Raw genomic sequence first — 17,493 nt, 5'->3', positions numbered from 1 at the left:
CAACATTCTAAAAATAAACACTGCATGCCTTTTTGCACTTTTGTCATTGGGAGAATTATGCCAGTATTGTTTGATAGTAATTCTTCCTTTGGGGGAGAATTGGTATTTATGTTGAGACGCGAGGAAATAGACAGTTAGCTACCGAGGCAGACTCGAAAACACAAAGTGTTTTGAGTAGGCGTCCTTCGTCCTTGACCTGATCACTCTTCCGTGCTTGTCTCGCCATCTTTATTCCTAACATAGTTGTCCGGCCTTTGCCAGTCCAAATGAAAAAAATAAATAAAATCATAGTCTAACAGGTGACATTAGAGTCAGATGAAGGAACCCTTGCCCTGCTAGTAAGGATGATGCTATCTTTAGCAGGTAAACACAGAAGCTGAAGGTTCACAATGAATCTGTCATCCAACCTTATTCTTTTGATGTCGTGGCCAGCAGCCTCAAGCAGCCGCTTGGCCTGCTTAAGCCTTGACCAGACTCAGCCTTCAAAGAAATGTCACCAACCGTTTTCTTTTCTTTTTTTTTTTAAGTAGATAACACGCTCTTAAGAAGGGCTCTTTTATTTTTTTCTAAAATTTATAAAAAACAAAATCTTACTCCCAATCACCCACGTTGTCAGGCTGTGTGTAATGGATCTTATTCTTCACACCTAAAGTATTTTATCAATGTGCGAAACCCGGTCCAACCATCAAGACGCTGCTCATGCTGGCAGACTGCCAGCTCAGTAAAAAGCTGAAAGGAGGTCGGGGGTTTGAGAAAGCCCCTTGAATGTCTTGTTGCAGCACTGAAGTGGGCTCTCTTGTCTCTGATTACAGAGCGGCATACTTCTGCCAAATGCACAGAATGAAAAAGATACCTTGCACATGTATGAATGTGATGATTACTGTAAACATGTGTCTGACTGTTACTGTCTCTCAGCAAACACACAGTACTTCAAATGTGAAGTGGGTTGAACAATTATCAGGATGAAACTATGAGGAAAATCTCTGTACAAGTAGGGACAAGAGCACAGCTGAAGGACGCCATCGTGTAACTGACAAAATCGTTTTTATGAGGTGACTATCATTGGGACGGTTTACTGGAAGGACTTGCAAAATTTACGACTGTACATTTAATTAATTTCTTCATAAACAAAAACGAGCAACATGAAAGAAACCTGAGACACATGACTATTCATGCCAACTGGGCTGACTTTTGCTGACCTTAAGTGCAAACTAAAATAGACTAGTCTTGATGCTTCTATTGGATGGTAAACAAAACTTCCTCAGCTGTGATGTGGTTGAGAAAGACTGATTTACATCAATCTTCATAGCCCCAGGCAATAGCAGCAACAAAACCTTAAAGTCATAAAAACCACTGTCAACCACCCTCTCCAAATATAGGAAACATTACCAGATCCCCTAACTCAAATTTACTCCTGCAGGCCAACCACAATAAATGACAAAATCATGTATATATATATATATATGTATGTATCTTGTGTGCAGTATCCTGGTATGTATGTACGTATGTATGTATGTACGTATGTATGTATGTACGTATGTACGTATGTACGTATGTACGTACGTACGTACGTACGTGCGTGCGTGCGTGCGTGCGTGCGTGCGTGGGTGTACGTACATACATACATACATACATACATACATACATACATACATACATACATACATACATACATACATACATACATACATACATACATACATACATACATATGTAATTTATGTAATTTCCAGCATTCCCATTACATTTATCGAGGGTATGAATTTGGGTTGTATGTTGACACGCATAATATACAATATGTTGAGCTAGTTTGTGTATGTGCAGTTTTCAAGGAGATACTTTTGCTACTGTCATGTTTTAAGCAGTCACAGGTTGTGATGCTTTTACCTGACTATCTTGAACCTGCAGTGGTACCTGCTCATTTTGCTTGTCTTTGAAGTATTTGCTCAACACTAAGTGAGGTATGACTCCAAGAGCTCCACATTATCAAACAAGTAAAAACAAAACTGACAAATGAATTGCCGTTGAGGCACTCAGAATACAGTTAGAGAGTGAACCCATCTATAGCAGGGGTCAACAACCTTTTAGAAAATGTGAGTTACTTCTTGACGACTGAATAGTGTGAAAGGCTACTTGAATGAATACGTTTGCTATGAAACTGCTTGAATGGAATTCATTTCACTAAAGTGTAATCCCGCGGGGGAGAAGCGCTCTTGGCAACATCTGAAGATGAAATATGAAAACATTGTTCAAACAAGACGGTAAGACATTTCACAAGGGTACCTCATTTGGATTGTTTTTCATCATAAGGTAAATGTTAAGTGGCTGTGGCCATCTCCCAACGTAAATTTAATTCCCTCATTATCAAAAGGATATGCTAAATGGATTTCTCATATACTGACTCTTTGAACTTTGACTCATTGAATATTTTCGAAGGTCAGCTGATGAGTTAATAAATGAATGAGGCAACAACAAGCAGTGTGTGTCTCTGAAAAAGGGCGGGCACAGAAACCCGAGGTTCATTGAGGAAAAACCTCGTCGCGACCAGGTTTGGTTCATAGTCTGTAACTGTGGTGACTGAATCTTAAATGACCTCTCTCTTTCTGAAACAGGCATGAGTTACCCTTTTTTTTTTCTCTCAATTGGGTTAACTCCTTTTGGAATGGAAGTTTCCAACATTTCAGGGTTCACACACTAAACCTGCTTTGTGAAACAGACCCATGATGATTTATTTTGCAAAGTTGTAGAAACCTAATAAGCCACAGTCAGAGAAGGTCAATATCTTTTTTTTTGAAATGTATAAAATGGCATTTAGAGATCTACTGATAAATTTCATTCGGGACAGGGCCTGAAAAAATTCAAACTTTAATTGAGGATAGTGAAAGAAAAGTCCCATGTTTTCTCCTCACATGCAACAATAAGACAGAACAGGGAGCTTTAAATCACACACCTTCAACACCGTCGTGTTATGTCTGCAAGGCAGTAGATGAGAGATCAAGGCCACAGCATTAAACTGTTGCCTAGGTCTGATAAGATGTCCCCATTTTGATAAAATTTAAAGAGCTTGTGACATCCTAAGGTGGAGGCAGTTCGATGAATTCAAAGGTCAGCCGGCCAGTAGGTCGAGAGCTGAGCGGCAACGTGACAAATGTTTTATGAACTCGTCTAACAGATTACCTGGGCAATGAAGAGCAAACATTCATTCTAATTTGTGTCTCTCCGATGATTTTGCAGCAAAACAACAGCTCCTTTGAAGGCAAAGGGAACAAAGGCAAAAGGTAAAGTTTTGTAGCATGATGTCAGTTTGGCTTGAGGGATAAAGAATTGACAAATGTGCCTCACTAGTGAAAATGACAAAAGTGTTTAATCCCTTATTTTTTTTAAATTGATTGGTCAAATGACATCACAAAACAAGACAAATGTTCATCATTTCATTTAACCTATTATTATATTGTTACTATTATTATAATCTACACCAGGATGTTGTGTGTAGTGCTAAACATCAGCAAGTGTGCACATAACACAATCCTGTACGAGGGTGAGCGACAAAATTGCTGTGAGGAGAATGAGACTAGAAGGACATAGCCTAAGAAACTGAGAGCTGCCAGCCAGCAAACTGGTGCTGGGAACACATGTCCGTCAGTCAAGAGGATGTCCCACACTAACATACGTGGACAGACTCAAGAGGGATGCAGGAGCCCAGAGCACCAACCAACTGGCCAAATGTATGAAGAATGTATGGAGCAACGATAGAAGGCTCATCTGAGGATGACCAAGAGACAGCGAGCGATTTGAACCTTTGAGCACTTTGAGGATAAAAAAAAAAGAAAGAAAAGAAAAATGCAAACTAGATATTCCGGCAAATGCAAGTTCTACTGTTTTGCTTTGTTTTCTAAAACAAAAAAAACCTCAGAAACCTGAAAGAGAATGACATATTCCCATCTTGTATTAAGTAGTAAATCTTATTGGAGCGAGGAGTAAGAAGTACAACAGAGGAGAGCTGAGCGATGATTGGAGGGGAGAGTCCGGAATGTTGCTCAGGTGGGGAGAGAGAGAGAGAGAGAGAGAGAGAGAGAGAGAGAGAGAGAGAGAGAGAGAGAGAGAGAGAGAGAGAGAGAGAGAGAGAGAGAGAGAGAGAGAGAGAGAGAGAGAGAGAGAGAGAGAGAGAGAGAGAGAGAGAGAGAGAGAGAGAGAGAGAGAGAGAGAGAGAGAGAGAGACAGAGACGTGTACACGCGTGCACACAGACGGAGTGTCACCATGCGAACTTGCTGGTGTCGCAATGTCAGTTGTACTTGCAGGCTTTTTTTTATGTGGAGCGCGTTGGACTTGTTTAAGACTTATGAATGAAGAAAAGACACTAAGATAAGTACATTCTCAGTACTTTTTTGTACAGAGATAAAGGCATTTACATGGAAGCGAAAGTCCCTAATGAAATTGCACTCTTTTGCGTGCGAGCTTTGTTTTGTTTGGTTTTAAATGACATAATATCCAAATATTTTTTTGTGACTTTCTCTAAATAAGGCGGTTTGAATGTGATTTTGACACCTGAAAGTGGTAGGAGTAGTAAAAAGTTTTCAATGCGTTTTAAATGAAAGCGGCACAGACAGGAGGCTGCCATGGAATGTTCTGAAATCCGACTGTGGACGCTATCAGCTGGGATGCAAAGTGCACCTGAGCCGCGCTGTTTGACACCATGAGAAGACGACCAAAGAGCGCGTGACTTTTTGCTAGTGTCCACCATGATGTCCTCCTCGTCCGTTGCAAGGTAGGAAACTGCATTCACTTTCAGAACGAGTTGCATATGCAGTATGAGAAAGTGTTCTCAATTGGCTTACCTGGTAAAACATTTAAAAAAAAAAAAAAGAAGAATGAAAAGTGCAAATTAGCTTAGTACATCAAGATCTTCGAGCCAGACATCGGCCTTTTTCACGTGTATGCTAATTTGACACTAATTGGACATTTCAAAGGACATCGTGAGCATCCCTAAATTCAAATATTTACCTCGAGTTCTTTTTCTTGCAAGGGGCTGCAAAAGTGGTGATGGACGCGAGGTGATAAATTCCTGGGACACTTGAGCGTTCTCCCCCGTTACTGTTGTTTTGAGGCGCACGCGCACATGCACACGAACAAGCACACATAGATAGATAGATAGATAGATAGATAGATAGATAGATAGATAGATAGATAGATAGATAGATAGATAGATAGATAGATAGATAGATAGATAGATAGATAGATAGATAGATAGATAGATAGATAGATAGATAGATAACATTTAAAGGCAGCACAATGGACATGGATGGATGGATGGATGGATGGATGGATGGATGGATGGATGGATGGATGGATGGATGGATGGATGGATGGATGGATGGATATACAAGATTTATTGAGCACATAGCGTACAGTGTACACCATTTAATAGAAAATGCATACAAGGGTTAATTGTGATCTCATGAAAGAATACCCACTTGTTCTCCTGATCACTTTTTGTTGCTGGAATTTATAGATTAACAAAGATATTTAATTTGTATTATTGGTAAAGAAATCACATTTGGAGGAATGAAGTAAAACTAGACAATTTCCTGTGGCACACCTGGTCTCTCATTGCGCAATATTTGCCTCAGAGAAACGTATCAATGAGATAATCCTGCATTTGCCCATGCATCTTGCATGTGTATTTCCTCTGAGGGCACAATTCATAATTATTCAGTCTGCCGTAAAGCGCTTCCTGCCATCAGTGAGGTAATGCTCCTGCCACTTTTGGGATATTGCAACTCCTGGCTCTACTTTTCGTCTATCTTGCCACACAGCATTTATCTCTTAAATGTCACCAGCTATAAATAACATGTTCATTTTTTGATCTAAGCCCTGCAACAGTGGACACACACTACGTCAAATCCTCCGGTCCAACTGTGTATACAAACTCTATTTATCTTTAATCTGTCTTTAACTGTCATGACCTTAAACCCACCTTGGCTGTATCCTCTTCTGCCCTGTTAGTGGAAACAAACAGGAATATCTGAGTACTTTAAGCCTTTAAGGTGCTACATTTGATGGATGCGTCAAGAGGGATTATTGGGGGTGTCTGTCCGATGGACGACAGGATGTCAAAGTGATTGGTCTCCAAAGTGAAGCCGATGAGGCGAAAGGGTAGCATTTGGCTCAGAGCAAGTTTTCCGTCTGTGATAACTCTGTTGAGGAATGTTTGTTTGGGAAACAGCTACCGGGCCCCTGCGCACATTTTATGAACCTAAATGCTGCTTCAATTCGGGGACTCTAATTTAATTTACATGCAGTGATGTCATTTTTTGTGTCCTATTGCAACTAACTTATCTTTTCCAGCAACAAAGAAGGGGGAAAATTACATTTTCTTTTGATTGTTGGGCATCTTAAATGTTTTCTTCAGTGCATAATCATGCTGCCATGATATACTAAATGCAGAGTAGCAATGGTGGTAAATTTGAGTAAAATTACAGCGAAAGACTGTCTAGAACATCATTGTTACCAAGCCTGCCAAATTTGAATGAATAAAAAAAAATACAAAGTATGAAATGGCTCAGAAATCAGAAGAGAAACACTTGTAGGTGACTCCAGGTCCGCTAACTTTCTACTTGCTAGTTTTTGTCAGCAGCATCCAAAAATTCTCCACCTCATTCACTTTTGTGGGTCCACTCAACACTGGAGTCTTATGACATCATTGGCAAGTGCGTGAGTGTCATTCTGCACACAAACGCGCACACACACACAAACGTGCACGCAGTCGAGGGAAGTGTGGTACTACTTTGCTGCACCAACTTGCGAGGAAAATTAGTTTTGGCCAGCTACTGGTGCACACCGTTCCGCAGTTGGAGCACCTCGAGCTGTACTCCGGTACTCAGTTTTTGGTGCAGTCTGAATAAGTGAATTGCTCATTTCGACAACCCTCTAGTTTCCAAATGATCGCAGTGAAACAGTTTGCTCAGAGCACACTTTGTAATAATCAATAATAATTTTACAAAGGAGTCTTGAATTTTGATTTTGTTGTTTCTGCACAAGCACGTCCGCCTCACAGTGCAGAGATTGTGAGTTTGATTCCGACTCCGGCCTTTCTGTGTGGAGTTTGCATGTTCTTACCGTGCCCAAAAAGCAAAAAACATTCATGGTGGTCGGACTGAGCACTCTAAATTGCCCGCAGGTGTGTGTGGGTGCAAGTGCAAATGATTGGTCATCGCTGTGTGCTCTACGATTGGCTGGCGACCAGTTCAGGGTGTCCCCCGCCTAATGCCCAAAGACTGCTGGGATAGGCATCATCATCATACCCGCAAGCCTTGTGAGGAACAACAGTACAGAAAATGCATGGATGGATGCTGGTGCACAAATAATGTTTTGAAAATTACATTTCAGTGATCCTATTTTTCAAACATAAATAAATAAATGTAGCTTTGCTTCTAGAAATGAACACTACACAATGTGAATTTAAGAAATACAACTGTTGAATATCAACAACAAAAAACAATTGTTCATATGTTGGTCATTGATAAATAATTGATAGATTTTGCTTCAGGTCTTTGGAATTAACCCCCAATAAAGAAACAAACAAACAAACAAAAATAAAAAAATAAAAAATAAATAAATAAAATTTGAAAGTTACTTCTCAAATTAACTCTCCTTGTCATGCTTAGCATTTGAAGCATTTTCCCATAAATTTCATTCAAAATAATAGTTTGATGAAAAAAACTTCTGCAGAATTGAGTCGAGCTGATAACGTGTTAAGAATTTACATTATGCTCATAGGTCCACTTGTTATTGATCTGTCTTTAATATATTGCAGAGATTCCAGTCCTCTGGGGTTGAGTCAAATATTTGAAAACAAAACATAAAACATTTCAGATTCACAGGCCAAAGTTGAAGAAAACACATTCAGAACTTGTGACCACCTCTCTTGGAATCCTTCCATCTTGTATGCAGTTTTCTTTGAATAAGATCGTGTACTTGGCTAACTCGTGTACATTGATCGCTGTTCGCCGGCAGAGAAGATGGTTATATTCCTTGCTCGTCACAAGGTTCATTCAGATACGTGTTTATTGCTTTGGCCTTGTGTGTTTGTCGGTTTCCTTCTCAGCAAGTCATTTAAGGATGTGTTTTTCTAAAATCCTTTCAAACCTGGAGAATGATAGTCCATTGTATTTGATTGAACTTTTGCTATTTTTTAATGATTGTGGTTCAAATGTGCATGGATCGAGGTTATAAACTAACAAAATAACTAAAATTGAAAAAAAAGTTTACAAAATGAAGAAATGCTTTGAAAAAAATAAACTGACTGAAACTACAGTAGATATTAATTACATTTATAAAACTAACTTACTATACTACACTGCTACTATACCATAGTTAGTATACTCCATCCATTCATCCATTTTCTATCCCGCTTGTCCCCACGTATAATTGTGAAATGTATTTTGTGTTCATCTTCGTCGACTCATGCATATACATGAGCTTTCAAAGCAAGGCAAGGCAGCTATTTATTTCGCACATTTCATAGAGAAAGCTCAATGCACTTCACACAGGCAAATCCAAAAAAACATAAGAACAACAAAACAGAGTACGACATTCAGAAGCAAAGCAGAGAAAAAAGTATCTAAATTACTAAAATGATGTACATTTAAACACGTTAAGAGAAAACTTTAATGTATCGTGCCTATTAAAAATAAAGAAAGAGAAATAGGTTTCAGAAATCACTCAGAAGACAAAAATGATTTGAAAAAAATGTATTTAGAAGACTTTAATCAAAAGTATAGGGGGGGGAAAGGCAAACCTTTTAATCTGTATTTAAATGCATTTACACTCGGGGCTGACTTCACTTCTCCTGTCATCTCATTCAATTTGTGTGCATCATATAAGCTAAATGCTCTACTGTTTGCTTTGAACTCTGGGCTCGTCCGCAGATCTCAGAGTCTTGCTGAGTTTATATTCAATCAGCATTTCTTTAATGTTTTCAGGACCCCAAAAAATCTGTGCTTTATATACCAGTAGCAGCATTTTTAAATCTATTCTGGAGCTAATTGGGAGCTAAAGAAAAGCCTTAAGACTGGATAAACATCTTCTGACCTCTTTGTTATGGTCAGAACCTGGGCTAGACAGTAACACAAAATGTTTATTGAACTAGTATGAATTGGGGACATTGATCATTATAGCTGTGTGTCATCGGAATAGCTGTGATTGGTGTTCTGAAGCATTCGACCAAGAGGTATCATAAAGAGACTCAACAAAAGGGGTCGAAGGACTGACCCTTGAAGGACCCCACATATTATGGCCATTTGATTACATTCAAAATTTACAATATTCAGTTTCCGTTTCAATACATGTATTTAGATATTGCTGTATGTAAAGAGGAAGGGAGGTGGAATACTTGTTTGAAATTTTTAATTTACGTTACTTTATTGCTAAGTGGCTTTTTTTATACTGGATGTTGCACACGACAAATGCTCTATACATGAAAAAAAAGAATACTAAAACTGATAAAATGTAACTGAAACTAAACATTTGGGGGGGGTGAATAAAAACTAACAACCTTTCTCTAAAAACTGATTAAAAGTGACAAAATGTCATAAACAAAAGTCCAAACCTTTTTTTTTTTTAATGATCTTGCATCATTTATTTCTACACCTCAAGCCTTTCTGTCGTGTTTTCTCCCGTGGTTGTCAACCTCCCTCATTTAAACAGCAATCCTTTTAGGTTATTGTGTGAATAATTGTTGTCTATGTAAGGCTGTGGTTGACACACCGACCATTCCAGGATGTACCCCCACTTCTTGCTCATAGTCATTTGACTATGAATAGAACGGATAAGCAAAGAAAAACAAAATTGTGTTTTTCCTCTTCATTTGGTGAAGGCGGCCGCCACGGCCCACATGAGTTCATTGGCGCCAGGCTTGGCGCTCTCCTTCTTCAAGTCACTCTAATTATGACAAGCAGTGTGGATAATGGATGAATGGAAATATCAGTATTTTTCTTCCCCTATTTAAACACCTATACTTAAGTTGTCCAGGTTAAAGCTAATATACCCCCCCCCCCTCCCCGCAGAAGGAATTGCTATCAACAAGTTCGGTAAAAGAAGTGCCCTAGTGCTCAGTCTAAGTGGCTGTAAAAAGATAATCTTATAATCCCTGAGGTATGACGGTGTAGCAACTTTGTTCTTTCTGTCGTGGAAGCAGCAAAGGAAGTGAAGCAGTGAAGCAAAACAAAGTGAGGGGAACGTCACTGAGCAAGAGTTTGAGTCTAGACCTTGAGTCTCAACCTTGTTGGAGGTACCGAACCCCACTAGTTTCATATGCGCATTCACCGAAGCCCTCTTTAGTGAAAAATCAAATCTTTTTTTTCAAATTCAAGACAGCTATGTTTTTTGCTTGTAAGGCAGCAGCAAAACTAACAGTGTGATTTTGAATCTCTTAATCTAGTCATGTATTGGGATTAGACCGTGTATGGTTAACCAGGAAGCAAAATTTGAAGAGGATTCAACTCAGACACAAAAGAACAAATTGGCTTTGATAGACAAGCAGTCTGTTACAGTGCTACAAAACATGGCAGAAGGCAGTCCTGATAAAACGGATCCTTTTTTTCAGGGATGTGACAATATGCAAAGGTCACAATGCAATAGTATCATGATATGAACCTCACAATACAATTAATTATCCCAATATAAAGCAGATTGGAGATATAGAAATGCTCATAATACTGTATAAAAATTCACAATATTGTGACAACATTTTTTGTGTGATTAAATTAAATAGGCGTGGCCAATATTGGCTCAGCAGCACATAGTGCCATGTTACATGTAGTTCACAATGTTGTGTTTGTCTGAAGTAGGTAAAAAGTTATTTTTCAATGCGACACAATCATCTATGAATAAGATTGGCCAATACCGATTCAGATACCGAGCACATAGATTGGCTGCACATTTTTCAATTTTAGAGCTGTTCACTAATATTTGTTTCAATAATTGATTGTCAATATTTATTTTAGATTCATTCATGAATCAAAAAAACATGATTCAGTCACTGCTTTGGTCTCTATGACATGTGCAGTCTTAAGGAAAGGAGGAAGGGACGCAACACTGAACACCGACTGTTCTAGGCAGGCTCCGGGTGAGCGTTTTTTTGTGATTGGAAAGGAAAGGCCTTTATGTAATTCAGTCGATCACAGATCGATCAGAGCAACATTATTTATTTCCCTTCTTTTTTCTCCCCTTTAAAATATCCTCCAAGGGAAGCAGCTGCTCAAGCACAAAGACGTCTCATTTGCACTCAAAGAAGCTCATTTCATGAATACATGCAGAGTTGGCCCACAGAGTGCTCGATTGTTATTGCTTCATTCATAGTCACCGCACATTCAGGGGTCAGAGTTGACCAAGGGCCCTCAGACTAAACATCTGTTAAAGGTTGTGTCAGTTCATTCAGTGGCATGCTCCTTATAATGATCAGACCCTCCGTCCAGCTCTCCCAAACACTGCTTGTGTCTTTGCTCCATGTCAAGTGGGGGGGGGGGATCAAAGGTTAAGATCGGGCATATAGTTGGAAGAAATATTGCTTTCTAACTTGCTGGGTGAGCTGCCTCAATTAAAGCTCAACACTTAAGCTTAAACACCAAAAGAGATATTAATTAGATATTGATGTTATTCACATCGCTTGCAGTCCACTTTCCATCTATATGTAGGCAATTACAATAAAACATGGTGTTTTTTTGTCCTGACTGCAATGTGAGCTGAAGTTTTGTATGATCGCTGAAGGTTTTGTTTTTACCTTTTCTTTAACTCTCCAGGCATATTTCTATTTTAGGATTATTGTAAAATGTTACGTTAGGTTTTGTTGTTTGATATTTGGAGTAAGACAAAAAAAAAAAGAAACCATAAATTGAAGATCAACTTTGAATGTAATGAAAGTGATTGTCAAACTGTTTTTCTAGTTCATGGAATTTGCCCTGGAGTGCATAAATGTTTTTTTTTTTATTATTCTTTGTGCTATTCAGTCATAGGATAGTAATAGTTGGCAATGAAAGTGACTTTCAAGAGCAAACATTTCATGACCACCTTCATCATTGCAGTAATGTACATGTAATGAATATATTTAAGGCCTCAGAAGGAGTAGCCATGACAGCCTTGACATTACATATAGAGAGTTTCACAGATGAGCTACTATTCATATATTAGGAAAATGACAACGTCTTTCCTTCTTTCAATTTTGATCCTTTTTATCACTTCATCTCATCGGTCCATAAAGCTTTTACCAGAATTTTAGAGACTCGCTTGCGCTTTTTGGCTAATTACAATGAGTGAACAAATACATCATTATGTTTGGTATCATATGCTAGCATAAAAATGAATTCCTGATTTGTAAAGTTAAAATGTGGAAAATAACCCTTATAAACAATTACATATGTTTAAGTCATTTGGGTGGGGTGCTTCCCTCTCACGCTCTTGTCATATGTGCTACAAATGTCCGTTAAAATAAACAACTTGTCTCACATTGATTAAAGTCACTTCCCTCTCCCTGGCCTGGAGCTATGCACTAATGTGCTGCTATAGGCTTAATGAGAGCAGGAGGAGGCAGGCTGACCCCTTTCACCTCTTGAAGGGCCCCTGCAGTTTGAGGGGCAATCAGTCAGTATCTATGACTGCTGTCTTTTCATGTTTCTATACGAACAAAGAGAAAGTCAAACCAAGAAAAAAGATTATCTTTACAATTATGCATGTCAATATGTTGTATACATAGGGTTAGGGTGTTGCTATCTATTTTATTCTTGTATTTTACTGAATTTATGAAGGTTGATGGACAACATTCATTTAGAGTCCTGTTTTTGGACACCTGGTTAATACAAGCCCACCATTTAGCCCACTTCTGATTTCTTACAACACTGACATCTGGCTCATGAGTTGAAAAATGCTAAGGTATGGCTGCTATCAGTTCATTTTGTTGAGAGTAGATCATGATCAGTTCATTGCGACCTTGAAAACAATCCACTCTACTAATTAGATGGTTTTCATTAGTTGGCCGCTGGGTTCCATTAGTAATACTGTTGAACATTTGAAATGTTCAAAAGACTCTTAAGACAGAAGCCATAAAGATTTGTTTTGAACTGTCAGTAGATTTGTTAGGATTCGTTCTTCTGTGTGATGGTTAGATTACTCCAGACGGATTTAAGATTGCACGGAATAATTAATCACAGAATGTGGGGAAAAAGACACAGCAAAAATTCCAAACTGGTTAGTCTGCCTTCGCCGAAACCGGACAGTCGCTATGTAGTCATGTGAAACTAAGGATGTAAGATCCTTCCACCGTGAAGATTTGTTCCTTGCTATTGTTTTGGTTAAAATGACCTTCTTCCTCTGATATGAATTCCCATGCTAGTTTAAGATAGGAGCTGAAGGGAGGGCTTGCTCAGCCAAGTGTGAGTGAGATGTGTATCGTTTAATTGTACGGGCCAACTGACCTGGGATAGAGCCAAAGGACATCTACAAAAGCTTGGGGGTTGCACTTTTTTTATGGTGCAAGGAGGGATAAAAGAGTCGTGAGTGATGGACCACGGACGGACTTGGTGCCAGATAAAAAGCATGCGGTAAAGATGAAGAAGATGAAGTTGGCAGCTTTCCAAACGTACTACACTTTGTCCAAAGAGTGTGACCATGACACGGCAAAGAGGAGACATTGTGTCTGACAGCAGAAGTGTTTAAAAGGGGGCAGGGGGCTGTTCTTTCCAGAATCACTGTATCACTTCTCAGAAAATACACTTGTCTTTTGATTAGTCACACGGAGGCGTGTTTGCTCGCCGCTAAAGAGCAGCTTAACTATCCCGCTGAACAAAGCTTAAAGCATGACATTAAAAACATAAGTCTTATCTGGAAGCACCTCAAATGACTCAGTGTTGTAATGTTAGATACGTACAAAAAGTGTTCTGTATCATGCAAAACTTTTGAATTGGTTAAATATGGTGCTAAGCATGGATATCTAGCTCAAACGCTCCACTGGAACATTTTGATGTGGCATTTGCATGTTCTCCCAGTACTCTAGTTTCCTCTCTCGGATCCTGACTGACTGGGCAAGAGGTCAGATACAACCTGAACATCTTGACCTGTCAGTCAGTTGCAGGGCACGCAAAGACAAACAATCAGTCATACATACATTCACAATTATAGACAATTCAGTCTACAGTTTAAACAAGAAGAATGTCTTTGGAATCTGAGAACACTGACTTTGGGGTATTTTTCCAACTGTTTTGGAATTCTGAAGAAGTTTTGAGATTTATCAAAAGAAAAGAGCGAGATGAAGTCAAAAGCTATAAAAAAAATCGGTCTTTTATGCATCACTGTTCTGTTTGCAGCCGCTGCCTCATCTGTTGCACTTTCACCTCCGTATTTATTCAACATCTTCCGTTTGTGTCTCTATTTGTCCGCAGGAAGCTGAGTCTATGCGAGGCCCTGACCTTTGTTCTGCTGCTCGTCGCTCCTGGCTGCCTGTGCTCCCTGCAGAGTGTAAGTCATCAAGACAAGTCACTGCACGGCAACATCTGAAGAGCCTCTGTTCATTCTCAATCTCTCAGGGGCTGATTATATCATAACATAAGCCTGCAAAGAGTACTGTAGTAACACAGAGCAGATTCTTTCCCCCCCAAAACCCAACAAGAGCAGCAATCTACAAAAAATAAATATGCGTACACTTTAATAGCAAAAGAAACAATTTACTGTCTATCATTTATCCATTTTCTACCACTCATATTCAAAGAGAAACTGCACAGCTCACCAAGCTGATCTCTTCTCTTCATTGATTGCCACTTAACCACAGAGCACAAGAAGACAGACTCACCACTTTACAATTGGTGTTTGGTTCATCTATTGTCCAGTACAAAATCCTGGTTCAAATTGCTATTTAAACACTCTTTTTCATGACGCTGTTCGTATTTTGACATCATAAGAACCCAATGATACATAAAGTTCTCAAGAGGAAAGTGGCCAGTGAGCTGAAACTGTAAAAGTGTGTTACATGCAGGTTGGGATGAAGAGAAACTGGAAGAGTCACAGAAAGGCAGAGAAGTGATGTCCTTGGAAATGTCTTGCCGAATGCCCCTCTTTTCTGAGTCCCCAAACAGCCCCCCCCCCCCCCCCCCACACACACCCACACACTCCTAAACCACCCCAAACAACTGCTGCTGCTTTTTGCGTGCCCTTACATCAACCTAAATGCTGCTATTTTGCTAATTTGTGCTCTCAGGTTCCATAGGGGAAAATCCAGCTCATTTTGATAATGAACTAAACTAATCACAGGTCTTCAACCAGATTCCTAAATGAGTAGGCCTCTGAGGTCTTTGAGTCTGCTCATGAGAACATGTTTATGTTCTGACCGTTTGTGGTGTTTTGGGGCAGGCTTTTGAAATGCAGTGTTCCTATATGTACCTCAACCGTGACAGCACAATTCAGTCAGATCTTCTCAGTCATATCCCTCAGAGTCCCATCAGGGAAGACATGGGTGAACCTCCCACATTAGCAGAGGTCCAAGACGCCATCAGGAGCCTGAAGAACAACAAGGCCTCTGGGCCAGATGGGATCCCAGCCGAGGTCCTAAAGGAAGGTGGACCAGAGCTCCAGCGCCACCTCCATTCCCTCTTTTTGAAGGTCTGGGAAAAAGAAGTACTCCCCTCGGAGCACAGGGACGCTCTGATAGTGCCCATTTTCAAGAAAGGAGACAAAGCGGATTGTGGGAACTAAAGGGGCAACTCGCTCCTTTCAACAGTCGGCAAAGTACTTGCTCGTGTTCTTGCCAATCGCCTACTGCCATTGTCTGAGGAAGTTCTCCCAGAATCGCAGTGCGGTTTTCGCCCATCTAGAGGCACTGCAGACATGATCTTTACAGCACGCCAACTCCAGGAGAAATGCCGTGAACATAAACAGCCTTTGTTCATGGCTTTTATAGACCTGACAAAGGCCTTTGACACGGTGGATCGCCAGGCCCTGTGGAGCATCCTTCTGAGGTATGGTTGCCCAGATAAATACGTCAGAATACTGCGATTATTACATGACGGAATGACAGCCACAGTGCTCAACAACAGCTCTTTGACTGAGCCTTTCACTGTAGAGACAGGGGTCAAACAGGGATGCATCATTGCACCCACCCTGTTCTCTATCTTCATTGCCACCATACTCCATCTCATTGACAAAGAACTACCACACGGAATCCCAATTTGGTACAGAACTGATGGCAGGCTCTTCAACCTTAACAGGTTCAAAGCCAAAACCAAGATCAGAACCACCACGGTCATGGAGCTCCAGTATGCAGATGATAATGCCATTGTAGCACACTCTGCGGAAGACCTCCAGGGCATCCTGAACTCCTTTGCTAAGGCATACAGAGCCCTGGGTCTGACCGTGCACACCAAGAAGACCCAGGTGCTACATCAACCCCCACCCAACCAGCCATCTACTTTGCCCATCATAAATGTGGACAACACTGCACTTGAATATGTCCACCACTTCCCCTACCTCGGCAGCCTTCTCTCCTCCAAGGCGGACATTGACTCTGAGGTCAACCATCGCCTGAGCTATGCCAGTGGAGCGTATGCCAGACTCCGGAAAAGAGTCTTTGAAGACAGAGACCTCCGGGTTGACACCAAGCTCCTGGTTTACAAAGCTGTGGTTCTCCCCACCTTACTTTATGGGGCAGAATCATGGACAACCTACAGCAGGCACCTAAGAGCTCTTGAGCAACACCACCAGAGAACCTTGAGGAAAATACTCAGGATCAAATGGGAGGACAGACGCACAAACATCAGCATTCTGGAGGAAGCCAGGATACCGAGCATCACCACCTTAATAATGCAGCACCAACTCCGATGGACAGGACATCTCATCCGCATGGCTGACACCCGCCTCCCCAAACAGATGTTATACTCCCAGCTGGAGAGAGGTCCGCGAGCCCCGGGTGGGCAAAAGAAACGTTTCAAGGACAACCTCAAGACCAATCTCAAGAAATTCCAAATAACATCTCAGGACTGGGAGCGCATCGCCTTGAACAGGAACCTCTGGAGGGCAGCGGTGCAAGAAGGTGCAGCACATCACGAAAAGGAACTCCGCCGTGTCGCAGAAACCAAACGACAACTCCGTAAGGAAAGACAAAAACTGGCTCCAGCACACCCACAACCCATCACTACTTTCTCCTGCCCATACTGCACAAAAACATGTGGATCCCGGATCGGGCTCTACGCCCACCTGCGGACCCACAAGTAGACAACCCTGAGAAGAAGACTGTCATACTCGTCTCGAGTGACCGCCGATGATGATGACCTTGTTCTTCCCTGACCCTCATATCTCTCTTTCATTGCTGTTTGCCTTTCTGTTAGGAAAACACAGACATCCTCTCACTGGGTGTGGCTGCCAAAACCAGACACTCAGATAAGCAAAAAAGGGCTTTGCGTGATACACCTTAGGCATGTAACTATTACTGTATTGCAGAAACTCAAGCTAGCAAG

The 17,493-nt window shown here is 40.6% G+C and overlaps 1 protein-coding gene across 1 annotated transcript in view; it reads left to right on the top strand.

Moving 5' to 3' along the window:
- The first annotated feature begins 4,197 nt into the window (after window positions 1-4,197).
- adamtsl5 (ADAMTS like 5) overlaps window positions 4,198-17,493 on the top strand; it is a 31,565-nt gene continuing 18,269 nt past the window's right edge. Inside the window, exons 1-2 of the mRNA XM_085908244.1 lie at window positions 4,198-4,766; window positions 14,431-14,506. Of these exons, the coding sequence (XP_085764370.1) occupies window positions 4,741-4,766; window positions 14,431-14,506 (102 nt within the window). The 5' untranslated portion in view covers window positions 4,198-4,740. The remainder of the gene's footprint in view (window positions 4,767-14,430; window positions 14,507-17,493) is intronic.

Source organism: Syngnathus leptorhynchus, chromosome 3 (genome assembly GCF_054491065.1).
Source record: "Syngnathus leptorhynchus isolate UIUO chromosome 3, UIUO_Slep, whole genome shotgun sequence".
NCBI lineage: Eukaryota > Metazoa > Chordata > Actinopteri > Syngnathiformes > Syngnathidae > Syngnathus > Syngnathus leptorhynchus.
The sequence above is the reverse complement of the archived record's forward strand: the minus strand, read 5'-3'. Positions and strand labels throughout refer to the sequence as shown.